Genomic DNA, 19,360 nt, shown 5'->3' with positions numbered 1-19,360 from the left:
CAAGTTGAAAGCTAGCATGGCACCCAAAAGCAGTGGAGATTCTGCTACCGAGCAGTGGAGGGATTCTTTCCCTGCCCATARTGGGATGGGAGTGGAAGATACTCAATACCTAGGAATGGTAATATTGAACCCTTTCCTCTTCCCTTCCCAAATTATTTAGTTTCATATAATCTCAATGCTTACTCCAAGCCCACAGCTCTTGTTGCAGGATATAATTTTGAAATAATTGATGTTTCCTGTCAAGACTTCACCAGAATCCCAGTTTTTCACTACAGCAGACTTCAGGAATAGAAAAAAAGTGATCTGTTATTCACAAACCTTTACCAGTGCAAACAGACCTTAGTTTTGGTGTACTTTCAGGTTTGAAAAGCATCTTGCAATCACAGAAGCACAGAAGAGGAAGTTCTAGAGCACAGTTCTGTAAAGAATTACAGGGACCTGTAGTCTGTTTCTAGTGCTGTTCTGTACAGAGGATCCTGGTTTGATTTACCTTTTCCATCTCTAGAACTTTATCTTGCATCTCCTTCAGGGCACAATGGGATTCTGCTTCACTCAGCCTGGCTTGGACCAGCTCTTTTTCCAGCTGTAGCACAAAGTCTTCACTGTATCGTGAACTGCATTTATGCTACAAAGTTTGCAGAAATATGTTTAGTATGAAGCACAGATTGTTTGAAAGGGGTTTTATATACCAGATTTGGTGGGAAAAGTACATCCAAATGCTTAAGGACCAGGAGTACCAGCGCAAGCGCTTACCTTATACAAATCTATTAATATGTCAATCCAGACTGCTAACAAACACATCCCTCCTTGCTCTGCCTCTCAAACAACTGCACCTCCACACAGCCAAATGGGGCTGAGTAAACAGAGAACCCTAGCACTACTACAAACAACAACTCCCACTTTTCTCTCATTGTCAACCAAATCGAAAGGTTCTCCAACAACCTGTGAYTATTTTGTGATATGGAGAAAAAGATGCTTAGGAAAGAGTAGCTAMTTACAAGAGTGTCCCAAACAAGTGTGCTTGAGATCGCCCAAAAAATCAGAGGCATGCACCACCACAAAGGGTAATACAAATATCACTCAATCCCTGCTCACTTAAACTCCAATTCAACAGAATCCTTCCATGATCTTGGATTTAAAAAGAAAACCATGTATGCTTCAATGCACAATGACTGGTTTGTCCCTTTCTTCACTCGAACCCTTGRCTCTTGTTTGCTCGCACTACACATATTCCTTTTAGATTCAGATATATCTAACTGAGGCATTTATATTCAAAAGACTCACTTAACTTTTCCCCCCAGWCAGTAGTTTAAAAACACATTTTATTTCTTTCCTGGGTCCCTTTAAAATGATTGACTGACAGAKTGTCAAACTTGCTTGATAGGCAATACCAACCTAAATCAGCATTTAAATTTCTGATTGAAGAAAAAAGTGGGTGTTGAAATCCTCAAAGCATAGTTGCTTAGTTACTGTTTACATAGCTACCCTGAAAATTAAGTTTAGAGAAAAATAATTTAATACATTTTTGGTGTCATTAACTACATTGTGAAATATAAGTACTATACCTGGATTCATAGATTAAGTAATAATTAACGATTCAACTTTTAAAAGATAATTCATTATACTAAAGATACAGCTGTGTCTTTATGTTTGCATCAAACAATTCCATTTTCTGCATCTAAAAAACAGTAAAAAAAAATGAACAGAAGTCTTCAGTTCCACATGCTTCTGTTAGGGTGTGACATTCCCTGACTCTTAATGTACAAATAAATGGCAAACAGGACAAAACAAAGATTTAAATTTAACAACACGATCAAGGAAATATTTTTTTCATTTATTTTAATAATTCTGCATACCAATTAAACCTTTTGTCATGACTTACAGTRCAATCCAAATTCAAAATCCACACCACTCTTAGTGTTAAAGTTTACTGTATTTCTTGTATAGKTGTGCCTCCAGGAAGCTGTCATGGAGGGGATGTGTACAAAGCATTAAAAGGCAAGCAGAGCTCAGGCAGGCAGTTTTTAGTGTCATTGACACCATACACTTAAGTGCTCAGCCTACTTAACYGTGCACTTGAACACACATGGAACACAGACATAGTATGATCCTTGTACATTAATTTTCCCTCATACAATGCTAATCTAGTYCACATTATTTTCAACCCACACAATGGTTTTGCCTCAGCAAGCAACAGAGGCAGACCTGATTTGAGTGTAAGGAAGATGATGGTGGACAATGCTATTCATTTCTATAGTTGCTTCACATCATGTAGGAACACAAGTACCATAAGTAACAACATGYAGAGAAGAGATAACAGCTTTTTTATTCCCCAGCTGTTTGTACAAGTTCATCACATGATACACACAGAAACTTAGATGGACCCTACATTTCTTATTCCAGATTCTGTTTGTGATACATGCACARTGAACAAATGCAGAGTTCTCTCTCTTGTAAGGTAAGAAGTTCTCTAGTAATTTCTAGGACAGTAAGARAAAACAGCAGATCTGAAGAGTTGGATACATGCTGATTTCTATAATGTAAATGTATTCCACAAAAATCTAATTCATGTTTGTCAAATAATTAGTAATGGAGAGCATAAAAAAAGTTATGAATCCAGTTTCAGGCACAAGTCATGCCTTCTTTAAATCTGTCTTTAGATTTTGCCTGCCTAAGGAATATGTTGAGTACCTATTCATTTATCCACAACAAACTCTACATCAAGTCTTGATATACTGGCAAAAAACCCCAGCCAAGATCAGAACAGATGAAGAAAACAAGACTGACAAGTTAGAAGTTGTGAGTTTTGCTCCTTAATAAAACAAAGCACAATTTCAGTAATTTACTATATAAAGGTAACAGAAGTTTATAGTTAAAACGTTTGAAAACTACTTTAAAATTGACTGCAGAAAAAAGCCCTGCTTTTATATATTTGCCTTAACCCCTAGAATTTCTTACAAAAGCCACAATGCAAATACAGATTTTCAGATACCAGCCAAACATTGCAACCACAGCAACACTTTCTTGCCTATGTTGAAAAGACATAGGCAATATAAAGAACCTAAACGGAGTTCTACAGCCATTTAACTCTGAAAGAAACAAGTCCTTGCTTGGCTTCACATAACTGRATTTATTTCCACCCAACTTTTCTTAAACATAACCACACCAATATATTATTTGGCCTGATGACAGATACAATTACACAATGTTTCTCCAATACACTACACTGAAGAGCAATTAACAGATGAGTCAGCATCTGCCCAGCTAACTTYATTTATACATTTAAGCACTAACTGTGGTACTTCCCATATACATTATTCTTATTTTCTGCTGTTTGATTGCAAATCAGAATGCAGTATTAGGAAAGTATACTGTAAAATAAAGTGAAGCTTCCCAKAAAGTTGCATCACTCATTTACAAGCATATATTCCCAACATCAATTACTATGTTCTTAATTATTATCAGTCATTTTAGCATGAGTTCCTGAAAAGAAACTATGCATTATGAAGTAACAATAACCAAATACATCACTATAAATTACCTTGCAAAATGCATATGCTTCCATCTGAATGCTTAGTCAATTAAAATTCTATCTTCACATAATATAGCTGAAGAGCCTATTTAAAAATAAGATGTGAGCTAATTTTAGCTTGATTTGCCTCTATTTTATCAGATTCAATTTTAAAGCATTCAGACTGATGAACTGGGTAATCACTGAAAATTACAATGTCACTGGGAAAGGCAAGATTTGCATTCTGGAGGTGTTTACATCCAGCAAGAAGCTACCTTTTTCACTTAGAAACACAAGAGGGAAAAGAACAGAGATAAAACCTTCAACATATCAGGAATAAGTTAAAATGGGCTGAGTACCCTTCCCCCTAACTCCTCAAATACCATGGCTCTTAGCATGCCTCAAAAGAAAACTGTATTCTGTTGAAGTCAGGAACAATTTTCTCTCTGCAGTTCTCGATTTACTGGTGATATGAGGAAGAAGCCACCTTCCTCTTAATCATGTGGTAACCCACCATGAGTTGCCTTTGGCAAGTTTTCTATATTTAGAGGCTAGACAAGCCATATTAGTACCATTCATTAGTACAATGATCACCTCTTTAAGCAGACTCCACACTTCACAATGAAGTCATTCTGGTTCGACTAAACTAAAAACTACCTCTAAATACTTCAGCATAGGAAGAATAAACTTGTGTTTATTTRGGCTTTTGGTATTGGACTTCAATCAAAAGAATACTCCTCTACCCATCTCTGTAATCAAAAGTGCTGCAGGGAAGAATTTTTTCCGACACAAATCCAGTAAGCACTTTCAATACTTACCTTAAGCCACCCAACCTGCTATCCAATCTCACAGAACAGTGTAAACCCTTGATAATACTCAAATACAAAAGCATAATTTTTTACAAAGGATATGTTAACCTTCTTAGAAATACTATTGTTTAGATAATTTCTGCTACCAACAAAATAGTGGGCTTTTAAAATCTCACAATGGTGTTCAGAAGAGGCARTTGCAAGTACCCTTAGGCAGTTATTCAGTTATTTTCACACATTTCTATTCAGAGATTCATATCCAAACATTACAGTTTCTGTCATGCTGAAACAGACAATTCCAGACTGAAAAATCTGTAGATGATAAAACATGTGCTATAGATGCTGTATCTTTAAATAACCGCAGATAAACAATGCAGCCATTCACATGTTTACAGTGCAATCATTTTTGCTAATAATAAAGCTGAAATTAGAARACATTAAAGCAGATACTTGCCAGACGATAACGAAAAGAGCACTGCCAAGAACAAAGCTACTTTCCACTTGCACTGCCAAGTGGCAAAAAATTACCAGTGTATAGAAAAATGCCAAAATTCCAAATAAATCCATGCACTCCCACCAGGTGGCGCCCTAAGCGCACACAGCTGCTTCTATTTGCTGCTCCCACTTCCCTCCCTGGAAACAGGTAAAAGCTGTTCAATGACACAKCTTACTGATGCAGCAGAATCTAGAGACCTCCTTAAGCCATTTTAACGCTTTCTCCACGTTGKCTAATTCTGATGGGTCTCAAATCCACAGTGCTATTCCTTACACTTCAGAATAAGCAGAAATTGGGCAGAAATACACATACAGTCAGACTACTTCCTATAGCCATGTTCACGTTTAAGTGGAGAAAAACAATGCTGCAAGAATGGAAAGGAGGAAGCGTGTTTCTAATTTAACTTACTCTCCATTYCTCCAGTACTTATCCATTTGTGGCCCTCAGCTCCAATCTAGCCAATTTTGCAATCCGCAGTAATGTAAGGTTTTGCTCAGGACCAGTTCCCATGCCAAGGCAACCTGTGAGGCCTCCCCATCATTGCTACTCAGTAAGGTCCCCAGCATAATTAAAGGCATTCTCTTTAAAAGTCATATTCCCACCAATTAACGAATAAATATAGAAATATAGTATCTAAGCCTTCTAATAACTTTTAATTACATACAGGTCATTACCATGGATGCCTGTAAAAAACACATTCCAAAAGTTTGTGGACTATTGTAATCAGACAATGAACAGCAGGATATCCTAAAGTCTATAAACATTTCCCATTGCATTTCACTTGAAAGATTACAATATATCTAAAAATGTTGGAAAGCATCACTAGACCATCCCCATCTTCTAATCATAATTTCTTCATACTTTTTACCCTCTAAAGAAATTGCTCAAATTCTATAAAAAGCAGCATTTCACATGAGAGAGCTAACAACTCATTAATCACTTCTTTCAACTAATCGAAAATATGCATCTTTTTTACACTGAAATGCATTCAACAGACATTATAAATTAGTTCTAGAATGTTGYATTCAAGTTGTAATTTTATTTCAGTCTAACAGTAAATCTCATCTTTACCTTCCAATATTAGACACAGGTATTTCTAGAGCTTTGGTGGAAGGTGTGTAAAATTGGTTATACTGACCTTAACAAACCTGGTAAACAGCTGCAGTATGCTGTAGTTCTAACAAGTTGTGTATCATACACCTGAAACTCCCAAGACTCCAGACAAGTACTTGGGTACCACTTACAATGAGGATATTCATAGCAAYATTAGTAGTGCACAGTTCATTCAGCAAGTGAAGATGCTGAAATGGCTTCCCCTGCCCCCCAAGAGAARATACGGAGCACTTCAAGTGTCTTAGAGGAAGTAACTTCAGTCTCACAGCAACAGTCTCAAGTCTTGCACATTTTACTACCTAAAACAGAGTGCACACAAACACAGTACGACACAGGCCTACTAAAAATTATTTTCCTGCTCCACAGGCACATAAACCCACACTTGATAATCAAGTTCTGTAGTTCCAAAATCAGGGACAATACTCTTCCACTTCAGAAAGCAATAAATTKTAGCATACTAGGAATAAAACAAATTCAGGTCCACAAAAGAAACATTTAACATTAAAGAAACTGATTCAAATGATACACTAGGTAAGAGCATTGTGAATCAATTCTCAAGTTTGAGTATTCAGACTGACAACACTTGCAATGCTTAGATTCTTAGCATTAAGAGTATCAAAGATTGTATGTGTGTTTTTTTGTTAGCATTTCTTTTGTGATGGGAGGGTTTTGGGTTGGTTTGTGGTGATTTTTGAGTTTTTTCCTTGGTGTGTTTCATTGTGGGTATGTTGTTTGACTTTTTAATAAGCTCATAACTKCCATCTATCCATGGTTATGAATCTCATCTATCAGTAGAACAGAGCAAGATGTCATTTATTCCAATTTGTGTAATTTTAAGAATGTAAATCACAATGAACAGGGGGTTACAAGGACAGCACAGAAATGATGTAATGTAATGATGAAAAAATATAAACACAAGCGAGTGAAAAAGATGAGATGATGTGCTGCCAGGCTCCTTACCCATTGCTGCTGCTGCTGGAGCTCCCTGATGGTATTCTCAGCTTGCTCCAGTTTAGTATTGGCCTCATCACTCTGCTGTTTGATGGTGGCCAGCTCCCGTTTTATGAGGTAGTTTTCCTCAGCCTCCTGGGCCCTTGTCACTTGTCCCTTAGGACATAATTTATTTTTTTAAGCACTTGATGACAAATCCAAGGAAAACTGCCTTTGTGATGCTTAGCTGCTTATTTCAGCAAATTGGTTTTGCAAACAGCACAGAKTACAATTGGTAGAAATTTTAGGACAAGGTAGTACTAAACAGCTGCTTTAGTACTTTATTACAAGGTTCAGCATCCATTTAGCAAGCACAGTTTTGTACCTGCATTCAATAAAATTCCTTTCATGCATTATTCCTCAGTTGCACATGCACAGATTGAAGTTCACAATATTCAATTTCATTGTTAATACAGTGTCATAGAATCCATTTGTCATAGGAATTTGTACCAAAAAAATTACAATCGGTTAGGAAAATTACTATAACGTGCAGGCATTGGGTTTATATATATTTTAGTAAACAAAATTAAACAAGTTTCTAGTAAGATATTAGCTCTGTATTTATTCCAGATCAGTAAAGCAGGGATAGAATACAGCATGCAAATACGCATGCATGAAAGCAGCTGGGGTTTTTACGAGTAGGAAGAGAGTCATACAGTAAAAGACTAAAAGACTATACCTGTATCAATCTATCTGCCAAGGAAGCACTTTCCTACAAAGGAAAAATTCAGATAGGAATGAGGAAAAGGGAAACCAAAAAACAAGGGGCTGATAATAGTGACAAAAAAGACCAAGAGCTGGTAGAAAGAAAATGCCCAAATTCTACCCATTTTCTGTGGAAACTCTTTTTGCAAAATTAATAACTTTTCATACAAAATTGAGSAACTCAGCCCAGAAGTCCCAGGAAGCAGCCTTTTCTGCAACAGATTTAACACAGTTGATCTTTGATCCAAAAAGGATTCAAAGCCAGATTTCTGCAGCACTTAAAATTCACCTACAGKAGACTGGGTATTTTTATTTGAATGGCTTGCTTCCCTAATTAAGGAAAGTTACCAATGCATTATCTGATATGATCTAGTAGATAGATGCAGACGTGATCTACAGTCCCCCCCACATGAAACGAAGGCATAATTTGAGCATAGAGGGAACTCCAGTAAGCACTGAGGCACTCATGCAGAACTACAGCTTCCACTAAGATGAAGCAGGAAAGTTAAATGGTGCAAACTGACAGACAAATAGGAAACATCAACTATGACAGCTAATGTTTTGTTTTCCTGAACTCCTGCAGAATCTCATTGAGTAGTTCATAGATTCTCTTTCCTTGCCAAACTTTTGCCAGAAAAAACTTTTTATTTTTGCACACTGACAAGCACTACCCCTAGCAGTTGCATTTAATCAATTTCTACTTTACCATCCCTCAATTTTTTCAACATTATACAACAGAGAAACACATCTATTCATAGACCTTCTTTGGCCTTGGATCTTTTATTAAAATTGRAGTTCAAACTAGTAGATAAGAGCAATTACTTAGTAGTTAAGGTACACTAAGSAAATCACAACTAAATTAGATGGGTTTGAATGATGGAAAAATATTTTTAAAATAAATTTCCAAAAGAAGAACTAAATGCATTTTTCACACTTTATGATTTGTTTTTCAAATGCTGTGATAACAATCTTGAGAAGTTCTTTTTAATAGATAGTATTTTMCCATTTTGAAATGTTTTCATTCCAATCACATTCGGAGAGTCTGAAGGTGAATTCTGAAATTCTAAGTACATAATTTGCAAAAGCACTAGCATCTGGCAGTTCATCATGGACTTCATAATTAAAAAAATATTTCAAACCTCTACAAGTTAAGTATAAAACAAGGATATTAACTATTAWGTATTTGCCAGGAGCACTGAAATTATTCACTACAGCTTCAAGCTTCTTAAAGAGAGCCTGCTCTTCTCCATTCATTTTATAAATYTCCAACATTCAAAACAAAAATCTTAATAAAATTGTATTTTTAGTCATAACTTTCAAAATGGATCCTTATTATGCATCTTTTCCACACTAAATTCTGAAATCAGTTCATTAGAATTTTACATAGATGGACTGCTTTTCAAGAAATTGCAAAGGGGTTTAACATCCAAAGTGTGACATCTTTCAATTATGTCACTTTTAACTGAAACATTCCCATTACCTTCCCTATGAAACATGAACAGCTGTTTGCAGCTCACAAGAGCATTTAAATCCATTTGTTGAAAGATGGTCCCTGTTTGTGCTTCAGATGGACAGGAATGTTCTCATTCTGCAGCAGAGCAGCTCAGCTGCAGTCTGCCACAGAAGTGTGACACCAGGATATAGGAGAGGCCACTGGAGAACAGTGCCTTCATGTTGACAATGTACCCATGGTAGTTGTCATGCATACTTAGGAAGTTTCAGTCAGTTATAAAAAAAACTAACAAAACTCTACTCCAGACTAAACGTATGAGGAATAAGTGTTTAGACATTCTCCCCACAATGTGCCCAAAATTGCCACAAAACCTCAAAACTACAATGAACAAATGAATGGCAGTGTTCCTGTTCTGAGTGTGATTYTCTCTCTGGATATTAGTAGGTCTGTCATTTTGCTCCTACATAAAAACACCAAGCAACTTCAGATTTTCAAAACTGAGATTCTCTCACAATGACCTCTTTTCCAACCAAGCAGTCCACTATTTCATGGAGTCTTCTGGACTTTGAACATATGCTTCTAATTCGGAGAGAAAACAGTACAACACAAGTTGGGTATGTCAAAATGTTGGATTTTACAATCACTAAGAAGCAGACATAACCTTAGATTATTTAAAGCATTGATCTTAATTGCTTGGTGATAGCCATGTTATTTGGCTAAGCACTGTTAGTAAACACCAGAGTTTATCAGGAAAACAGTAAACTATAATTCTGAGATCCACATTTCCAATAATRAAATCGCCATCAATTAAAGTATAAATTAACACAGATTAAATCTAAGCCCCAACACACTTACTTTTTCTAGTGTTTCGATGCGCTGTTTTAGGAGTCTATTTTCAGTTCGTAACCTCTGGAAGGTAAACAGTTCACAAATCCATTTCTCAAGTTATGATTGAAAGTCTGATAAAAGCAAAGCCAACTAACAACATTTTTACCTCATTGTATCCATGAAAATCAATATAAATACAAAAATCATTAGTGATCTTCTTAACATCCTTTCATATGAGGTATTAGCTCAAAATATGAGTTTAAACAGCTTGAAACAGCAAAGATGAGAAGACATGTTATAGGAAAGGATCTATGTTGCATTAGCTGGTAGCAGTATGTCTGCAGGTGAACCACAGGACTTAACCCCACACTAGATTTGACAGCCTCCCCTTCAGAAACAGAGCCAAGGACTTCATGGTTRAGGGACATCAAAGTGCACTCCCTGCCATAACAGGCTAATGAGACAGCGACAAGGCTTCCTTCCCTTTCCTCACAAGAATTYACAAGAATTAATCTGTAAGGTTATACCATTATTACCTCAAATATCCCYGAAGAAGGAATTGCATTGAACTCTACACTTTCCCAATGTCCTTCTGTAAATTTTAGCAGTCAGCATTCGGATAGAAGAGATCTGTACCCCTCACAACAGGGTGTCAGGTATCAATTCAGTACACACTTTATTGTGCCAGGCTAAATGGCAAACTCAAAACTCAAAGTATGCTGCTTTTTCTGTCTCCCTAAAATAGACTTTTCTGTTACAAAGCTCTGCTAAGTCAGAAATTATTCACATTAAGTCCCAAAGTAGGGCCTAGAAACAGCTTTGAGTTGTTTGGTTGAGGTTTTTTGGTTGGTTTTTTTTTTTGGTTGTTTTTTTTTTTTTTGTTGGGGTGGGCTTGATGATTTTTGTTTGGTGAGGTGGTTATTGCATTCTTTTTTTTGGTAGGGACTGTGGTATGGTGGCAGAAAGCAGGAAAGGATTTGGAATTAGTTAACATACTACAATCTAAAGTTACAGTTCTCTTTCATATGGTTTTATTTTGTCCTGTTCTGCAGAGAGCTGTCATTTGAGCCCTGCAATCTTCTGATTTCAGCTGCTGTTTGTTAGAGCAGGTATTCATSTTGCAAAATGCCTGACTGGTACAATAACAAACTGCCTGAAAGGGCTCCTAACACCTTTGTGCTCCCAGGTGCATCTTACAGGCATTTTTCTGAAGAAGTGACGCCTTCAAAACTGATTTTGAAAGGCAAAATGACTAGAAGTGGAAGGGAGGAGGAACACTGTACCTCACTCCCTCAATAAAGCTTTATATAATACACTTGCACATCACTTCTCCCACTGTCTTTTCTCATGRAACTGGATAAAAACATAAGGAAGAAAATCCAGATCAAACAACATGCTCTGAAAAAAAAAAAAGTAAAATAGGAAAAAAAGGCATCAAAAGCCTATTTATGTCACAAAAGCAAAAAGATGCAGTGATTTAAGTACATATGGGAAGTAGGTCAGATAGTAAAAGGGAAACAAACTGCACTGGCAGGTTGGCTTTTCCCCACAGYTTGTATTAACTGCAAAAACTCCTAAAGAAAAAGTGTCTGCAGACAGAAGATACTCCATCTTGGGTCCAATGCGTAAGAAAAATCAAGATCTCAAAACCAAAGGCACAGCACTCCAGTGCACTCTGATGAAGCCTGTCTTAACATGTGGCATACAGGCCTCCTGTGTGGAGCATCTGCATCCAAACCAGCACGTTTGGAACCTCWGATAAATTAGGGCATCTGTAATTAAGCTTTTGTCAGCAGGAAATAATAAAAAAAAGTACAAAGTTTGTTTTTTTTAAAAGGTCCACCAGAAGTCTCAATAATTTCACTTTATGAAGGACACCTACAGGACATCCAGAATATAAATGCTGAAAGAAAAGAATTTGGGGACCTTAATTACATCCTGCTACATGCAGAGATCAAACATATAACCCCCCATCTAGGAATTAAACTTATTCATAAATAAATTTGTTGAGGCTTCCTTACTTTAATTTCAACTTGTTCTTCCATTTCTTTTGTCTTTATTGTAGTGTATTCTTTTTCTAGCCTAAAAATTAGAAATAGTAAATTACATCAAAAACATTGTGGATAATTTATATGTTGATGTAATATCTAACATATAACAGTAGAACAGAGATACAGATTACTGATATTTCCTCTGAAAAACACTCCTGTAAATGCTTAGACTGGACATTAAATTTAAATTTAGATTTCAGCAGATGTGAACAGACTGAACCAGCACGCTGAAGTGCAGGAGCTTGCTTGCATACATTGCAGTGATTTGGAGCTACTCTGTAATAACGCCTTATGTAATACACTAATCAGTGCAATAGATTCAGCCAAAAGAAAACAGAGCTTGGAAAGCCTGGAATAAAAAGATGCAAAGAAATCTGAGAAAAAATACCTTAAATATAAAACAATTTTGGCCTCTCCCCAGCAAACCAAAGTTGTTCCAATGAAAAAGGTGGCAACAAAAACCCACAAGCTGAGACAACAATGCCCCTACAGGAGGCACAGCAGGAATTTCAGACTTGGAATGGTAAGATTTTCAACTACATACACTTGTACTGGTTTGCAAAGAAAGTATTTTTCCTGAAAGCTTTGTTGTTACTTCTTTTTTAGAGAAGACTACTCACTCTACTGATCATAGGCTGCTGACAGGAAAAAAAAGAAAAAGATTGACAAATTCAGCTTGGAAGACCTTGGGCACAACTGCAGTGCCACAGTGACTGTACAATAAATTACAACCAACGGTGACCCACCAAACTTAACCCTGGCAAATGGCAGTATGTGCAGCTTGGCTAATCAAAACAAAATTTACCAAAGGCAGAAGAGACATGCAACTAACCTTAACAACAACAGCAACAAAAAGTAATGGTATTCTTAAGATTTCAAACCCCAAATGAAAGTTACTTTACTGTTGTCAATGGTATTAAAAAGTTTAACAACTTATATTTTAAACAGCACTAATTTTGACCATACATGCACTCTTTAGCACTGTGAATACTTTTTCCTGAGAATTAGAATCTTTAGAATTTAGGCCAGATCATAAAAGTTTCATTTCCTGTCCCTGCTTCACCCTGAAAAAAACCCAAAACAATCTCCCCTCCCTCCAAAAAATCATCCCCTACCCGGTTTTCCTATTCAGCTTCTTTTTACAGAAGTGCTGTAATTCCCCATAATTTGCAGTTTTCTTCAAAAGCTTTTAAAGTTATTTTTATAAATGAGACACAGCTTTATTATGTTCAAGAAAAATGGCAAATACTACTTTAGAATTATTTTCTTGCAAAGAGAACTTCAGTTTTAGCTGTTAATATAGTATAAAAACAAAAAACTAAAGATRGAAAATTCAAAATGAAACACTGAATAACAAGTTTTAAAGGTAAACAAACAGTAATTCAGAAACAGTATAAACTATTTTCTCAAAATGTTATACCTACTTTTTCATCTTTTTTGCATTGTATTTGACTTGGTAAGATGCTTGGATTAATTTGTCTGGACCACTGTCAAACTGATGTGGAATGACCTTTTGAAAGTGCTAAAAGCAATCAGAGCACAAGATTATATATAATTAACAATTAACAGCTGCAAGGAAATACACACACACTCTACACATTTCAATCATCTCTTAGAATTATTATAATTGTAGCTTACCTGTAACATTCCTTCCATGTCAAGTTGCAGTAATTCTGCCTGGTTCATCTGAAGTAGTGCTAAACCTACTCGAAATACTATCTCTAAACCCTGAAAACAGAAGTTAAAAAATATCCAACAATTATTTGTGGCATTTTCAACAGTACGGGGTTATTCTACTATTTACTAACACTGGAAATYTCACCCAGCTTCTTAAGCAAGTAAAAGGGCTACTGAAAAAAATCTCTCAACTAATTGCTTCTGAGTTTCTTTTTTTGTTCCAAGGACAAGCTGGCTATTTGTCCTGATGCCAGRTATCCCCCTCAGAGAAGTTAGTGATGAGGTAAAATCTCGAGTGACAGGAATTCTCTAGGTCAGCTGTATCAAACATTTAAAGTGTATCTAGTAGAAAAATCCCACATACTTCTCAAAAAAAAATTTATTTCAGATACAGTACAAAGCAGTTAAAAGGGAATGCCTCACTATATACCCAATCTTGGACATCCCTAAGGGTAAGCTGAAAGGATCCACCTTTGACTTACTGCTTTCTAAAAGGTGACTGCAGAGCATAAGCTGTGATTTGTTACTAATTACAATTATGCAAAGCTCTAATCCTAAGCACAATATAGGTGTCTTTGTGATAATGACACTGACTAATTCCCTACATTTCTTTGGCACCAATCATCATCTGGGCAATACTCCTGCTTCTTGGCTTGCATAGCCCCAATGAACTTTAACTTTGGCCCAAAAGCAGCATTAGTTTCCACTGCAAACTTGCCATACTACTGAGAAATGGATGTCCCTGCTGCATGCAATGTTATTGCACTGTAGCCAGAAAGGACAGATTTGGTAACACTTCAACAGGTTTAGAGCACAAAGCTACACMCAATATCAACATTCAATGACTTAGTGGCTCTTCCTTGACAAACTGCACACACAGCACCTTCCCTTAAAATAATATGATCAGCATAAGAAATAAAAAGCAAAACTATGAAATTTGTCCATCATGATGGGATTTACACCACTACCCAAGCAACTGCTTTCAAGAGCTACTCTTGAAATGTAACGTATGAGTATTTAGTTGTTACCTCAGACATAAAGATATCAAATATTCTTGTTGCAATTGGTAGTGGAAAAGTTGTAAGGAATATAGTTAAAAACCACGACGATGCATACATAGAAGTGTGAAAACTCTGAGACTGAAAGTGCACATAAAGTTCTGGAAGATGTTCCTGGAAAAAAAGATACAAAAACCACAAGTATGTTAATCTTCTGCTAGCAGCTTTAGTGCAGACATGTTCTTGACAAATTCTGAATACAAGAAAATAATTGATACTTAGTACAGATAGCAGTTGTCTGTACTAGCAACAAGACTAGGAAAGATATGACTCATCAATATCAAGAACCATGCAACGGAAGTCCCAATATAGAACGTCCTATAGAATGCCTACCCTGCAAAGCAGATTACAAAACACTTCCTGATCCTAAGGAGAAGTCAAGCTTGTAAATCCCTGAGGAATATCTAGAGTGGGCTGCTAAAAAGAGCTGACAAAATCTAAGGCTATGTGATATCCCACCCCTGATCATCATGTTACAAACTGGATCACGAAACAGAAATCTATTCTTCTCYATCAGCCTGACCAGGAAGAACCTGCACTCCAAATCTGAAAACAATTTCAATTCTATATATGAATCTCCCAATTTTCATCTTTTAAGATACTATAAATTAACTATGAAGACTCTGACTTCCAGAGTCTTCCATCCAAACAGAATTAAACATTCATATACTTAAACTGCAGCAAYATAAATCCTCATGCTTTGGCGTTTAAAGCCAGTACTGTCTGCCAAGGGTTAAAAAAAAATTGCTCACAGAGCCACATGCATTTGCTTGTGAAGTTCTGAAACTAGCTGTTGTCAAGAGTATAGCCTGTTAGCCAACAGACAAGCCTGCTGTGAAATTGTAATTCCCAAGTTCCTTATTAAGTTACTGAAAAGCAAGTTCCATAGATTTTGTATGTACCTGTATCATGCATTCAAACTGGTACATACAAAGGCCCAGTTCAGCCATGCTYGGTTTAAAGAGTTCTCGTAGTCTGTAATCTTGCATTAATTTAACAAACACACAGAATGCCTCTTCTTCTGGCATCTATATTAAAAATAAAAGAGCACAGTAAAGACTCTGGACAAATATAACAATATATCAGAGTAAATACCTGAGAGAATTTAGGGTTGGGGGCGTGTGTGTGCGCGCATAGTGAAGTTTTTTTTCAGTTGTTGCTTTGTTTTGAGATTTATGTTTTAAGGGATTTACAGCCAATTATTCCAATGAACTTTTGTATATACTGAATTATAGCAAATAGTTTCTAAACTGAAATGGAGGTCTACAAGTTTCTTATTAYATACCCTACTTTGTCATAAACCAAAACCCAATAATTCAAAGGCAGCTTTAASATAATCATATCAACTCTGAAGTTCTGTTTGAACTCAGGAGATTCTAYGTAATAGAACAGAAATGAGAAGTTYATTAATTGTTGAAACATCACTCACCAAAGTAGCTTGCAAGCCTGCAATCCTACCTTATCTCTGAGAAATATATTCTCCCACTTCAAAACAGTATCTTAGTAAACAGAATGAAACAAAGCAAATTTCATTTCATTTGCAGCATAAACAGCTGCCCCTGACAACTCCATTGTAACAAAACTACAAAGGAAAACTATTGCAAAAATTCCCAATAAGCCACCACAATGTATTATGCATTCTAGCATGGATTTTAAAGGTTCATATATTTTTAGTATTTTTACCTGCATAAGCAGTAATCCAACTATAAAAGCGCTTCCTTGACAGTATCCAACCTCACGATCCACCAAAGAGTAAGCCTGGGGAAGAATTAAAACTTCCAACAATTAAAACCTCATTATTAATAAAAAGTAATCATAGCTCACCTGCTATCTTGTTAATAACTTACTCTTCCTTTTCCCAAATCCAAGAAGGGCAGACATCCTATCCAGAAGTTTTAATCAYACATTCTAGTTTCTACTTGCTGCTACAAACTCTGCTCTCTGATCACCTACAAAGCTAAAACTAAGGCATACCTACAAAAATGCAGGCAGTTTTCAACTACAGGAATTTGCCAGAAGAGAAGAGAAACCACTGGCATACAAATCTAACAAGGTACTACTTTACAGGAGACAGACCAGACAATGAAATCAGTTCTCCTCAGAAAAAAAAAATGTATGCTGCAGTTTTATTTATGGATAGATGAAAKGAGGCGATCTCCATGCACGTGGCATCTATGTTTTAGAGTTATGAAAATTACTATGATTTGGAAACCTGCCAGCTTTTTTGTTGAAACAATGTTGTATGGAAAAGTGTGACCTTCAAAGTTTAAGCTCTAGTGAAGACTAAATAATGCGAAAGTGTTACACTGGCATTTTCATTTTGCATTTGGCACTGGAACAACTGCACATTAGCTTGCACCTGCCATTTGCTGCTACCACATGCACATCAGAAAAACTTGCAAACTGAATACTAGTTCTGATTGCCAATGTTCTTGGCTTTGGCAATGCTGTTTAATTCATGGYACACTTAATTCCATTACACTAATCAGCAGTTAGTATGTCACTTTGCTTTAATGCCAACTCGATGATTTCACTTCATGATATGTAAAAAACTTACAGGAATGCCATAGAAACTAAAATAGGATTTGTTAAACCAATCCAGTGTCAATCTACAAAAAAGAGTAACTTGAAAAAAACTTGCAACACATGAAACTGGTGCATGGTCACTACATACAGGGCAATCCAAGCTGGTGCATGCTCCTGCTAATCTRTTTTCAAGGGCTGAAATACCAACTCACCTTCATTACATTGAACAAGACCTCCTGCCCAAGGCTATCTTTTTCTTTGAAAAAATCATGTTCAGGGTATGTTCTAGCAATGTCCCTTCTTATTAATTTTTCACAAGGAGATGTCATTTTCAAAAGCTCTGAATACTGATCCTTAATTGGCATGCTTTGAGCGCTGCATAAAAGTTGCCAAACAATTGCTCTGAAGTGATGAGGTATCCCTTTTCGAACCAGCTCCTAAAGCACAAAAAGACAAATTAATTTACATTTCCTGAAAATATTATAAAAAATAAACCTAGAGAAAAAAAAAAAAACACTTCAAATCAAGTCCCTCACAACTTCAGAAAAAAATTTACATCATGGCAAAAACTACTCACACAGTTTATAAGATGTAAACCTCAATTTTAGTGGAATGAACAAAAGTAAGCAGTCTGAMTAATTTTTAGTGGCTAAATTTGCTACTGAAAGTAGTCCCTTATCCATGCCAAGTTACGTGAAAAAAATGAATATTCAAATAACTTTATACAAGAACTTCCATTAACCAGAATTTAATACAATTATTTCTATATTTCACAGAATATTCCTGAAGATAACACCCTTACATAATATTTGTAGTAACTGAGATKTAAGAAATCACTGACTTCAAATTACTTCCAAAATAGGTAAATGACAAAAAGCAACTGTAGTACAGCCAACTGCAACAAAAAAATTGCACAGTACAACTATGAGAAGTCATTTAACAAGCTTGACAAGTTCTGTCTAATTTCTCTGGAGTGCCAGTATTTCCATGTTATCTTCTAAGAAAGTATTTAAATGCAGTTTCAGATACTGGACAGAGAAAACATTAAGTTTACACCTACTAAATTAATGAAACTTATTTTATCTTAAAAAAAAAAACAGTTAGGCATGATTCAAACATGCCCCGGTTAGTACATCTAAGAACCTGTTACTTGTCACTTAAGAAATCACAAGGACAAGTAGTCTTGTTGCTTGATCTGAAAACTGAGAAAAAAGCATAATTCAGGAATTTTACAGATTGTCTTGGTGGCACTTTCTGCAATTAGAATCAGTCTGACCTAGAAGATTGTCTCTTCAAGACTACTTATTTTAATAATTTTTTGCATTTAAGAATTGTCATAAAGTATTTTGTTTTCTAAATGCTAATTTCTTTCATTATTATTTATTCTGAAGCCAGAGTAATCTCCTATTCTGCAAAGCTTCTTCTTCTTCCTAATTGTTCCAGATATTTCTCCTACTTCTCCAACATTACAATTAATTAATGCAACAATGATATCTTTCAAAGAGACTCTTGCTTTCAAGTTTTGCTTTTCTTAATCTTGAACTCTAYTGCAGGAATTTTGCACCACCAACCCCATTTTCTAATATCCCCAAGCTCTCTTTCCAACCTTCTTCAGAACCATCATAGTAATGCCACTTCAACTATTTCTCCAGTCTACAACACAACAGGGTGTAATTTCCTAAAAGATTCCCAGCTCCAAGACAAGAACTATCAGCTTTACACAACTGTCTCCAGCTACCCTTTGTCAACATGACTGGACTGTRCAGCAGTCATCTAAAGCCTCAAGGGCTCCTAATAAAGCAAGAAACTTCTTGCTAAGGCCTTGTTTAGTTACCATGTACCTGCTTAACAGAATAACAGGGGTGACCCCTCCAAATTTCCTAAAAGGAACAGCAGGAAAACACACCTACTGGGCAGCACTAAAATGAGGCTATTCTACACAGTGTCATATGAACTGAACTTCAGTCATCCTTCAGAAGTCCTCCATAAACAGGAAGCAAATTCTGAAGTGGTTTGAGAGATGTAAAGGATGGAACACATCATCTTTGGAGGACGGTATAGATATTATGCCTAAAACATAAAAACTTACCAGATTTCTAATAACCTAAGACCAGCTTTTACAGCCAGGACAAAAAGACACCTG

At 36.1% G+C, this 19,360-nt stretch overlaps 1 protein-coding gene across 9 annotated transcripts in view; it reads right to left on the bottom strand.

Moving 5' to 3' along the window:
- Nucleotides 1-19,360, bottom strand: part of EVI5 (ecotropic viral integration site 5) — a 71,847-nt gene that overhangs the window by 30,574 nt on the left and 21,913 nt on the right. For 4 of the 9 annotated variants that reach the window (XM_057373899.1, XM_057373829.1, XM_057373838.1 and 1 more), the window contains 11 exons: nucleotides 17,430-17,654; nucleotides 16,375-16,449; nucleotides 15,594-15,719; nucleotides 14,662-14,805; nucleotides 13,595-13,684; nucleotides 13,381-13,478; nucleotides 11,927-11,987; nucleotides 9,933-9,986; nucleotides 7,599-7,631; nucleotides 6,890-7,036; nucleotides 491-625 (listed from right to left, as the gene is read on the bottom strand). In XM_057373899.1, the coding sequence (XP_057229882.1) occupies nucleotides 491-625; nucleotides 6,890-7,036; nucleotides 7,599-7,631; nucleotides 9,933-9,986; nucleotides 11,927-11,987; nucleotides 13,381-13,478; nucleotides 13,595-13,684; nucleotides 14,662-14,805; nucleotides 15,594-15,719; nucleotides 16,375-16,449; nucleotides 17,430-17,654 (1,188 nt within the window). The remainder of the gene's footprint in view (nucleotides 1-490; nucleotides 626-6,889; nucleotides 7,037-7,598; nucleotides 7,632-9,932; nucleotides 9,987-11,926; nucleotides 11,988-13,380; nucleotides 13,479-13,594; nucleotides 13,685-14,661; nucleotides 14,806-15,593; nucleotides 15,720-16,374; nucleotides 16,450-17,429; nucleotides 17,655-19,360) is intronic. The other 5 variants (XM_057373855.1, XM_057373847.1, XM_057373863.1 and 2 more) reach the window with 5 other exon arrangements.

The sequence above is a fragment of the Malurus melanocephalus genome, unplaced genomic scaffold (assembly GCF_030028575.1).
Source record: "Malurus melanocephalus ecotype Western Australia unplaced genomic scaffold, MMel_1.1 scaffold_8, whole genome shotgun sequence".
Classification (NCBI taxonomy): Eukaryota; Metazoa; Chordata; class Aves; order Passeriformes; family Maluridae; genus Malurus; species Malurus melanocephalus.
This window is presented reverse-complemented; position numbering and strand designations above follow the sequence as displayed.